General features: G+C 34.8%; 1 protein-coding gene across 1 annotated transcript in view; it reads right to left on the bottom strand.

Annotated features, from left to right (window-relative positions):
• WDR70 (WD repeat domain 70) overlaps nt 1–12,217 on the bottom strand; it is a 144,618-nt gene that overhangs the window by 58,934 nt on the left and 73,467 nt on the right. The window contains exon 14 of the mRNA XM_059833437.1: nt 1,713–1,887. Within this exon, the coding sequence (XP_059689420.1) occupies nt 1,713–1,887 (175 nt within the window). The remainder of the gene's footprint in view (nt 1–1,712; nt 1,888–12,217) is intronic.

Genomic DNA, 12,217 nt, shown 5'->3' with positions numbered 1-12,217 from the left:
CTAGGAAATCACTTTACTCTTGCATTGTTATACAGGGGTCACCAGTTGGAAATTGCACAAGATGCACAGGATATATCTTTAAATTATTCATAATCACCTTAAACTGCACTCAATCAGCATTGCAATATGTCATCTTATAGACACACAAAAGTTCAAAAGGAAAAGCACATGAAAAAGACTACTACCAAGAGCACTATTGTTAAAACTACACCAGAAAGCTTAATATTTCAATACTGTGTATGTTAAAATAAACAACATACACAGGTGATGAAAGCCAGTCTCTGAAAAATTTATTATTCTGTTCGAACAAGTTTACACTTAGGATGAATTCTCAAGCTTCATGCCATTAGGAAGTTTTACTGGGTTTATAGTGGAAATAAAAACAGAAATAAAAATAGATTACAATCCCAAAATACAGGCTGTACTTTGAATACGATCAACGGGCTTTCTTTTCCTTTTACATCCATACATTTCCTCTTGCCTCCAGCAATCAAATTTTACTGAATCTTCAGGAAAAGATCCCTAAATTGCCTGTTTTCCTTTTTAAAATCAAACGTTTTGAACGATGAAGTTGAACAGACTAATATAGCTTTTATTAGTTCAGCATTACTTCCCCAAAGCCATCCTACTGGAAATGTAGAGTTTTCAAAGATTTATGAAGTCAATTTGATTCAAAGGATCCTCCCCCCACTGCCCCATTTTCTTTGTAATCTTCCTTTGGCATAAAAAAAAAATTGACCCTTATCTCATTTTCTCCTCCTGTGCATGCCATAAATTCTTATCCCATTGAAGTGAAAAGGGACTGGGCATCAATTCTTTAGGTAAGATGGGCATAAAGAAGATATGGATGATTATTAGGATGATAAATTTTAAAAGCAGAAAAGTTTTGCCAGGTGAATTTGCACTCAACATTACAAAATTAAACTCTTGGAACTGGACTGGTTTGTAAACTATATTACACAAAGCCACAGGGAGCACTGATTGCTCTAAGCTTCAAATTATAAAGTAGTAGCAAGAATTGTATGTATTCTTTGTCAGTTAGATTCATAACTACTGGAAATTCCATTTTAAGTTCACTATGAACAGAAGAAATTACAGAGTGTTTTTCATAACTCTAAAGAATTTGAAATAGTTCCCATTCTGACTCTTTCTGACCACACTGCGTTTACATAAATTGTTCAAATTTGCCTCTGTTAATTTTTACACATTGGACAATGTAACAACATTTGGTATTTAATGTGCAGCATTACCCTTATCCTCAACCACTTAGATGCTGTTCTCCTCTGCCTATTATCTGGATGAATAACCGATTTCACTATGAAATTTTATGAGTTACTGCTTAATGTATTCAAAATCTCAAAGAAAATATGGAAGTATACATTTTTAATTACGTAAGAACCAACAAGAAATTGCAGCTTTTTCCACAAGCATTGCATCTTAAATGAGTATTATTCTAAATATAGGTATGTGGCCAACTCTTTTTTTTTTTTAAAAAACAGACTGCCCAGAGTTTCCTCAGTGTTTTGAACTGAATAGCAGCACACTGAATAATCAGTTGTAGAGAGGTAGAAGAAATATTACATTTTGCCTACGAGTTATTTAGGTGGGGGGAAATAAAATGTAAGTATAAAAATATCAAAATTGATTCTATCAGCTTCAACATTCAGCACGATATATTAGAGGCATGTATTGTTATCAAATACTTGACTTACGCTCATATTCCTGTCCCAGATCTGGATGGAGCCATCTTGACAGCCAGCTGCAATAAGTTTACCATCTCTGCTGTATGTGCAAGTTGTAGGAATCACTCGTTTACCTTGAGCTGATCGTGGTTTAAATACGCTTTTGTGCTTTTTTTCATTGTTAACATCCCATGTCCTCACAGTTCTGGAAAAAGGTTTAAATAAAGAGTCGTTTTAGATAAAGTTAATACATATGAAATAATTCTTCTTATGATATAATCAAATACCTTTTTCAGTATACATGGCAGATAATATTGTTCAAATAAAGTTCCGATGGCAAAATAGCATTTAAGATACGGTATGGCAGTCTTGAAACTAACGTGACAACTTTCCAAATAAGAAACTTCATCTTCACAAACATGCATGTGAAGGTTAAAAAAAAATTTAAAAATCAGTTATTCCCAAACTCTTGTGTAACTACATAAAATTATTTACAACTGGACAAATCACCAAAGGTTAATACACAGGTACTACATAGTCTGCACTGTTACTGGAAATCAGGAAGATGAAAGTATTCAGCCCTTTGCAAGAATGAAGACTTCAGGAAACAGGCATGAATGCTTATAGAAATTCATTAACTAAACACTGTCTTAATTGTTCTGACAACAACTGACAAACCTGCTTTTAACTGGCAGTATTGCAGACTGGCTGGTTATTCTGCAGACTTTTCTTTACTTTAATAAGGCATTTTAAACAATTAACTGCAATATTACTGTATTTCTTTTCTGCTAATCCCGAAGGTCTTAGAAGTCTGTCATAGAAGTGTTCTTCAAATGCTTTACGAAGACTCATTTACGTAATATTGTTTTTTTCAAGTTGAGTTTTTCCCACATTAGTAGCAAAATAAAGACATGCTTTTTCTTTTTAATGGAAAAAGAATATCTGCCTGGATCTTCAATGTTTCTTAGATACACAAAAACATCCAAATGAGCAAAACCTAAAACACTGAGATACAGGTGGACTCTTTAAACTGTCTTAGATACAAATGTTTTCTGTCCATTTAATATGTTGAGTTCTTTCCAGATAAAAATTCAAAACTCTTCTGGCATCTAATGCAGAGAAGAGTTTCAGGATTTGGCAAAGGAAGCAAGATGATTAATTTAGACAGAAAAAAAATCACCAAGTTCTCAAGACAACCTCATTTGTTTAGACTATACAAACATTGCCTATGATCCAACAGCACGTAATTCACTGGTCTCTAGCAAAGTAAATACTATGTTAACAAAGGCTGCCATTTCTCCAGAACAAGACAAGACAATGTGGTATAACATCAGGAACTTCCATCAGAGCTACAAGACCAGACAGGCTATAAAGCTGACATATATATATATATATATATATATATATATATAATTCTAGGATAAAACAGACAAGAAAATGAGCTGGAAATAGCTCATAGAAGTTATATTTAATTGCACACTTAATGACAGTAATGAGAAATCAGTAACTGAAGTAGAATGAATCTCCAGTTGTCCATAATAAAGTCAAGATTAGTCTCATTTTTAAAAGTCTTCAAATCTCTTATCTGTAAGGTATCACTTCATTGCTCTATTTGGAGCTCTAGCATAAGACATTCAAGTGTTCTGATGGTTTGTTTGTTTTTTGTTTTTTTTTTTCATTTTAAATGAAACATTAGATTATGATGCATTTTCTGCGGTCACTTAAATAAATCCACGGTGCTATATGGAACAGGTTGCCCAGCAAGGTTATGGAGACGCCTTTCTTGGAGTTTTTCAAAACCTGTCTGGACACTAACTGTAAAACTTTTCTACTAAAATAAAGGAAGTATTTTATAAGAAATCATCTATATATTACTTGCAAATTGATCAGTCATTCCCAGAGAGCCCTTAACCCTTGAGCTAAAACTGAGCTCTTTAATCTCTTCTTTCACATCAGATCTTTTAAGTATTTCTATTCTTTATGGAAACATTTCCAATTTTTATTAGAAGAACGGACATTGTATTGCAAACATATTTCATAATACCATGGACAAAATTTCAGCTTACCACATGAATTAATCGTCCCACTGTTTCTAACTGAATCACCACCAACCAAAACATTAGGAGTCATCTATAAACCATATATGTTTCATATTTTCCTTCAGACCAGCGACGGACTAGAAATAGGGATCGCTGAAGGACCTCAGAGAGATACTTTCACTACCCCATTCTAAGGGCTTTCATCACACAGTCTGAGTATGGCAGACTTAATTTGTTCTGACATTCCCATTTTACCCTCCATGCTCCATCAATAACTATCTGAGCATCCTGTCTCTTCTTTCAGCGGGCACTTTGATGCTTCCCCCTGCCCCCCCCCCATCTACTGTTTACACTTTAAGCTTACTTGAAGCCTTTTTCCGGTCCCTTTCCCTCACCTAATACTTCTTAAAATTTAACTCCTTCTATTCTAGCCAGAAGGAAAGGGGATAAACAAGAACAGAAGCACAGAAACCCAAACAATTTACCTTCAGGGAACATGTCTTTAAACTGGCAATATGGCAGACAAATGCTAAGGCTGCTCCTGTATTTTCTCTCCCCTTCTATTACTGACCTCAGTCACCATACCATATCACAGTCAACTCAGAGAGCACAATTTGGAATTATGCCTCTGTTTTTTTACAGAATATTTTGTAGCATTTAATGATTCTTCCTCCTCCTCAGACATAGTGGAAAAGTAACTGAGACTGCATTACACAAGTCCCATTCTCACTTCCTAACCTACTCTGTGTTGAAACAAATAAATCAGATCAGTTCCAGGAGACTCCTTTTGGTCAAAAAAACCTCTTACTAAGAGTATCTCCCTAGGCCTAAATAAGTGTGGGATGAAAGAATAACATTGGTTTATGCTCTACATTACAGCATTTAGCAGAAGTATAATACTAATATTTATCCCTTGGTAGGTATAACCACGATATTTTTGAAATCCACTGAAAACAAAAGGAAAACATTTCCTGAATGAGGCTTTTTTCCTCCTGAAAACAAACTATGTTTAATGAAAGTTTGTTCTTTAGTAAAAATAACACATAGGGATTTCTTTTTAAAACTATCCCTCCAATATACAAAGTCGTTCTTTCATCACATCAAATTTTAGTATACTGAGTGATACGGACAGCCACATAAATATTTTTAATTTCTCCTTTATAAATTTCTTTTGAAAGAAAACTTCTATTTCTGAAAAAGGCTCCACATACACAAGTTTAAATTTTAACTTTTTAAATGGTGGATTCCACATCTGCAAAACAGATTTTGTGAAGTTCTTGTACTTGCCAAGAGCAATTCAAAGCAACTTAGAAAAGGATGGGAATGTTCTTTTGGAAAGGTAATATGAATATTTTCCTGACCACTGAGAAGGTTAAATGACCCATAATAAACAACTAATTTAATTACTGGGGGTCAGGGGTGGTGGTGGTGTTTGGTTTTTACCTACAATTGGTTTTTCTCTTTTTTCCCCTTTTTTCTGATGTTTTTATGATGTTATTACTAAGTCAAAATTTCTAATAAAATTAATTATTGACAATGCTGCTGTATTACACATTTAAAGGTATTCACGTAGCTGCATTTCCCAGCCTGCACGCACTGAAAATTTCACTAAGTCCTGATTCAGCAAGCCGCTGCCCATTCTAATACTATTCAAATACAATCTGCTGAAATTCAAGGTGTGCAGCAATTGAAACATTAAAAGCCTGACCTGTCAAATTCCATTAAGCTTCTCTGCCTGTGCCATCTCCTCTGTTTCTATTGGACTGCGAAACTCTCTTGCACAATAGTGGATTTTATTGGCATTTAATGTAGTATAAATATATTAAGTCTATTCTTAATAATTAAATCTATTCTTATCACACTTAAAACACAAACAAAGCAACAGAACAGATTACTCTTAAAAGTACAGATCAGGCTTAACGTTGTACATCTAGTAACTATATTCTAATGCTTATCTTTGTAATATATGTTGTCCAAAAAGGCTATCTTGGAAAGCTATAACATTCTTTAAAACCATCATACAAATAGTACTGCAATGGAATTTATCGGCAGAGCACAGAATTCCAAGTCATCTTATCAGTGATAGAAACACATTTTAAAAGTGTTAAATTAAGCCTCTCTATAAAAAGTAACTGATCTTAAAGCAAGATTTTTTTTTCATCTTTTTTGTGACATAAAACAACCTTATCTACACAGGAATGAAATTAAGATGCTTATATATTACGATGAAAAATTACCTAAAGCAGAATATGTAAATAGATAGATAAGAAATAGCTGAAAAGTTCTGTTAAGATGCACTCCATGCACATGGTGGTAACAGAACTATGTTGGCAAGAGAACTTTTGTTATTGTGTTCTCTTTGCCCTCTTCCAGCATAAGAAAGTTATAGTATTCTTCTGTTGAGCACATGGGACCCAATGAAGGTTGAATCACCTGCCAGATGAAGAAATCCAGAGAAACTTTCCATACTTATTTGGCAGAAAAAATTCTAAATAAGCTACCTACTGCCAGCACCTGAACAGAGTTACAATAATTTAAACCAGAATACAAGAAAAGTCACATCCAACGTAAGTAAAATCATAACTATGGAAGGAACTGCCAAAAAATTGACACACCATAATAACTTACAACAATTCTTCAGCTTCTCTGTTACTTAAATAATCCCTGAACATAAAAAGCAAACAGAAACTTTAACAGATAAAACATTTTACCAGAGTCCAAAACAAACAAAAACATCAGAATTAATTTTTACGTGATATGCAGCAAATGGGTTGAAGCAACTATGAGACTATATTTTTCCACATTTCCAAATAAAATTAGTAGCCCTTTTTTGATAGGAGAAATTACCACCATTTGGGTAATTACAGCTGAATTATAATTTTTTTTTTTTTTTGGGGGGGGGTGGGCAGTAGAGATTAAAATCTAATAACAATGAATGGGAACTACTCCCATTGTTCAGTCTGAATGAATTAAAAAGCAACCAACTCAAAATTGAAATGACACATAAGCATGGCTGAGAGAGCATGGAGAGCAGACATTCTGAATTACTAAGCAAATATCCTTCTGCTGGTCAATATATGCAAGATTTGAGGAAAACTAATTTACAAAAGGAGACAGAGAAGAATTGACTATGAATGAGTATTAAGTGGGCTAAGGAACCATAATTCCTAATGGAGGTCAGGGAGAACAGTAGGAGTGGAAAGAGACAGAGCGGGTAAGGGGAATAAAAGCAAGGAACAGAATATAACAGTTACAATGTCATGCCATATTTGGCATGACTGCTTTCAAGTCAGCTGTGCAGCATGTTCACAAAAGGAAAAATGCAGCAGCAGGAAAACTGCAGCGGCAGCAAATACTAGCAAGTTATAACATATGATCACTTCTGGCTGAGGAACTGGCCAACAGATGCATTCAGATGCAAAGAGTTACCTACCAATACGTATATATAACCCCTCTCAGGTTATGATGAACACACAGTTGTAAAGACACAGAATACTTGACAACAGAACCTCTTACTTATGGCATAAGAAGTCTGTTTTTATCGAAATGCAAAGCTCACAAGCTTTACAGACTGACCAGTTTTTGTGTTTTCCCAGATGAAACCACTGGTCAGGCTAACAATACAAAAAAGCATTCTTCAAAAGGGTAAAAATTTAAAAGTCGCAACAAACTTTCTACGAAAAAGCTAGTAATCAACATACTACAAATTTATTAGTATTGACACATATCATCCAAGCAGAACTCAGATTTAGAAATTATTTGCTTAAGTCATTCAGCCATCCAGTCCCTTCCTTCCTCAAGGTTATCAACAGCAGAAAAGAACCTCTTTGGTCCATACAACTAATTAGGCCCTTGACCATGCAGTGATGAACAAGGCGACATCATCTATGCATCTCTTCCTTGCTTCAGTTTTTGCATTACAGGAAGAGTACCCATGGAGAACATAAGCAGAGCTGGAGACACAACTAATTTACAAAGCAAGACAATGTGAAAAGACTATGTTTTCTCAATTTTTTGAATCAGCAGATCCTGTACATATATTGTATCTGTGTATGAACTACATTATCTATTTCAGCTATTGCCTTCTAAGGGCCTGTCCAAAGTGATGGAAAAAATATGCTGTGGAATTTTGCACAAAATGCTTTTAAGTACATTGTTACACTTCTTTCAAAACCTGAAAATTCCCCCAAAGTATTTGCAGATCAGCTTATCAAAATGACCAACTCCAAAATTCCATCAGTCTCAAAGTCAAAGATTATAGCAGACATATTTCACACATCACATTGGCAGACAGAAGGAATAACAAAATATGACACAGAAAAAAATAGTCCTACATTATAAATGTTGACATTTATCAACTATCAACAGCAGCTGTTAACTCAAGAGCACAAGAAAGAGCATCCAGTCACACAAATGGGAATATTTCAGAGTGGATCATAAAGAAATTCCAAGATTCTGCTCTAGACTTTGTTTCTCTCCTTGTGAATTCCCACTGAACTATACTGTGCAAAATTCAGATAAATACCTTGCTATCTCCAGCCTTTACCTTCCAAGATTCTGAATGCTTTAATTTAAACCAGTAAATTTCACCTAGGAAATAAAAGTTTTACAAGACATTTTTTCCTTTCTAAAAAGATTTTTATCTATACCTTCTTTGCAGGTTTTCAAAAGACCCCCAAACTTTAAATCACACTTGCCCTTAACATACCTAAAGAATAATATATTTGTTTTCTTGTATCTGACTTGTTTTGCTAAATGTATAGATCTTGAAATAGTTGTTTGTATATCAAGTGTTCTTACACAATTAAAACCAGCTAGAAAACACATTACATAGAATACATCATTTTTACTAACAGATGAGGATACCAGCAATCTGCTCGGAATGTAATCACTATCCTGGAAGACAGTATAACATATTAAAATATAAATCATATAGAGGAAGGTAGAAGATCAAGAAGAAAGTAAATGATAGATAATTCTGATTAAAAACAAAAGAATAACATTACTATATGTCTTTGCCATTAACAGCTATTGGAAATCTAGTACTAACGCTTAGTGGAATTTTCCTCACATCAAAACAAATAGTCTGAACATAAGTAAACCAAAACCTTGGTGGGAGAAACTTTCCAACCTCAGAAGAAAAGATAAGAAAAGATATGAAAAGAAATATTATGGAAATGAACACACATGTAGGAAAAAAGAACTCTAAGAAGGAATATGGAAGTGAAAAACAGATCAACTGTGGGAAAACAAAAAAGGTTAACTAAGCTAACGGCTGGACAGAAAGCAGTAGTAGAGGGTATGCATGCATGCAATTATTATGCCAGTAAGAGTCCATACTTCTAAGGAAGGAGGATTAAGATTCCACATACATGTTATATTCAGTGCTGCTTGGAATACAGAAAAATGTAAGAAATCTAAAACAGTGATTACATTCTGAAGACAGGATAACTGGGGGCAGGGGGACACAGCACACAAAAAAAAACCACCCACCAAACCAAACAAACAGCTTCAAGAACCAATGCACAAGAAAAATTACATAAAAGGAAAATGATGTTAAGTAAAGCTTTAGATACCGAGAGGAGAATGCACTGCACTGAGCGCTATCTTGAATACATTCAAATTCTGTAGAAGATAAATTGGAAGGCAAATCACTGAGGCTTTTAAAAAAAAACCACAAACATACTCCAGAACACTGTTTAGATTCACAAAAGACTGATACAGAAAAAGGCCTCTTCAGACTAAGAAAATGGTCTTCAAATTAAAGGTATATACTGTACTGAAAACAGTGGCTGCAGGGCTTATAGCTGAATAAAAAAAAATAATGTATTTAGGTGTTCCAAACTGCATGGCTGTGATGGTTTCTTCCTTGAAGAATTTTTTCTCAAGTTTAACTCAAGGTAGTTATAATGAATTCAGTCTATTTGACAACACATCTTCTGCACAGCAATGTACAGGCAAAAACTGAACATGCCCCTTGTGCCCAAATTCCTATGAGCCTTTCCCCCTTAGTTTTTCCTTTTATATTAAAGTATTTCCTTTTATATTTTGCTAAAACACTGAATATATTTGATTGCATTAGTGATGAGCATTTGGGCAACTAGACTGCACTAAGAGAAAAAAGGCTTGTTAGTTTTGAATTACTTTCTCACTGACACTGACAGCTAACTTGCTTTGTTTCTTGCTGATGAAGTCTTCACATACAAATCTGACTGAAGAAAGAGGTTGTTTTTCTTTGCATTGGCCACCTGGTTGGCAATCATGGATGTCTGCATCAAAGCATATCACTTCTCCAGTTCAAATCAGCAAAGTATCTAAGCAAGTTTTCAGAAAACCATCCATACAGTAGGTTACCGAACCATCCCCTAAGATCTTTTCATCCAATGAGTAACAGGTTCAGTGATTTTAATGAAGTATACTGAGCTCTGTAAAGAGTCAATACGCTTTTGAATTAACAGTAATTCAAAGTCCACATTAATGCTGTGCTATTTAAAAAAACTGAGCACTGGTACTTTCCTGAGACTATATAGCACTTTGCACACAAGAAGTCCCTCATTCACTATTCCAGCAACATCTAACTTCAATATTATTATTTCTACACAGAACATTAGATGAATTACAGATATTACGTGATTGACTTCTGAAAGCTGTGAGAGAAAAAGGAGTACAGTTTTGTGTCATTTTCCAAATGGGGCAAGAAGGCAATGAACTGAGATCTCATCTCCCACTTGGTAAAGATAAGGGTGGGATGTAATCAATCTCCCTATGGGGTACATCTGATTAAGATCAAAGGGGAAGACTTCTGGTAAAGAACATTGACAGTTCAAGTTACTGTCACCTGCATAAACTGAAATGACTCAAGAGCAGTCTTGCATGATACTGCAAAAGCAGGAAGAGTAAATCACTAGGAAAACAGGATGCTTTCTAAAAAGCTGATTAGTCATGGCTATAAAATAGTTAAGGCTCATTTGGATCTCAAGTTCTTCTTCACTCCAATAAATGACTTAGATTGGAACTAACACTCAGCAGAACTCTCCATTAAACCAATAAAAAATCAACTGAAATTAAATTAAAGCAGTCAAGCAATTAAAAGCTCTCTGAAGCAACACCTCAGCTGATGCTATATGCATGACAGTTAGTTTTAACCATTTTTGCTGCCACCTTAGATTTCACTCACGGCCACTTAGCAGTGTTCCACTAGCAATGAACTGCAATCTAACAGAGGTAAGTAACAAAAGAGAGTACATTTAAGGCTTAAATGAATTTTGATTTTTCAGGTTACAGAATCTGTTCTAAACAACAAGAAGTTGGACCTAGCTGTACATATTAACTATGCACTTTGGGCTACAGAAAATTTTAAAAATGAGTTTTACTTTGTATTTATGTATGAAGTAACAAACTTTGTATGTTGTAGTCCAATCTCCATATAAACTCATGAAATGCTTATAAAGACCAGGTCAAACTGCATCACATAAAGTGTAAGTAAATACAAATTTATTTATTTATTGTATTTGCTGGAATACACACCAAAGTGTAAGAGTCACAGGCCTGTAATTGCCAGGCCTGTAATTCTTGAAAATTGGGACGTTTGCTAGCTTCTACTCAACTGGAAGCTATCAGTGAAAAGCAAGTTCAGGACACTTTGTATGTTTAAGTCCCTACTATGGCAAAATGCAGCTAAGGAAGTTCTTAAAAAATAACTCATTTCTGAAGTACAATTTTTAATTTTCGTATACTTTTATGTTTAAAATCAGAATGTGTTTTCTCTTGAAGCAAGAGAGTCATCAATAATAGATGCAAACAGGCCACACTGGTGGTCCCAGCTGAATTCAGCCCCTTACACAATTTCATCACTCCTGGCACCCTCAAATTTGTGGAAAGATAACATGGCTTTTAGAAGTGCATGAGATGTCAAAACCTCCTCTTGCACATACATATGACCGGTTGTTTAGACCCACAAGCTACTGCTGATTTTACACAGCCCAGGATAGACATTCCTAAGCTGCCATTCAGTTCCTACCACTGAAAAAGTTGAACCATCTTGTTTGAAAATATGTACAGTAGCTACAGAGAAGTCAGTGTCAGAAGCGTAAGTTTACCAGATACTTTCAGCCTTTGGTGAAATCATACCAAGTTGTAAACTACTTTTACAAAACCAGTTCCATTTCCAAATGGAGAAAAAAGTGTATTTTCATGTCACATCTGCTGTTTGCACATGAACAACATGAACAACTTCACATGCTTACCAAAGTCACTGCATTTATACACACACCATATATACATGAATGCATGTGTATTTCAAACTACTGTGAAGGAACTACACATCCTTAATTTATGGTCCATCACCACTGGGTGGATTCCCTAGCTTTCTCGGGTGCATTTCTCTGTCTTACATTGACAAACAGAATGAGCCTCCCCTACTTCATATACAATAAACTTGGAAGCTGTGGATAAAGTGAAATTCTAAACTTATTTCAGAAAACCAAACTGATCTAG

Source organism: Gavia stellata, chromosome Z (assembly GCF_030936135.1).
Source record: "Gavia stellata isolate bGavSte3 chromosome Z, bGavSte3.hap2, whole genome shotgun sequence".
Lineage (NCBI taxonomy): Eukaryota > Metazoa > Chordata > Aves > Gaviiformes > Gaviidae > Gavia > Gavia stellata.
Note: the sequence above shows the minus strand (reverse complement) of the source record. Positions and strands in the feature narration are given on the sequence as shown.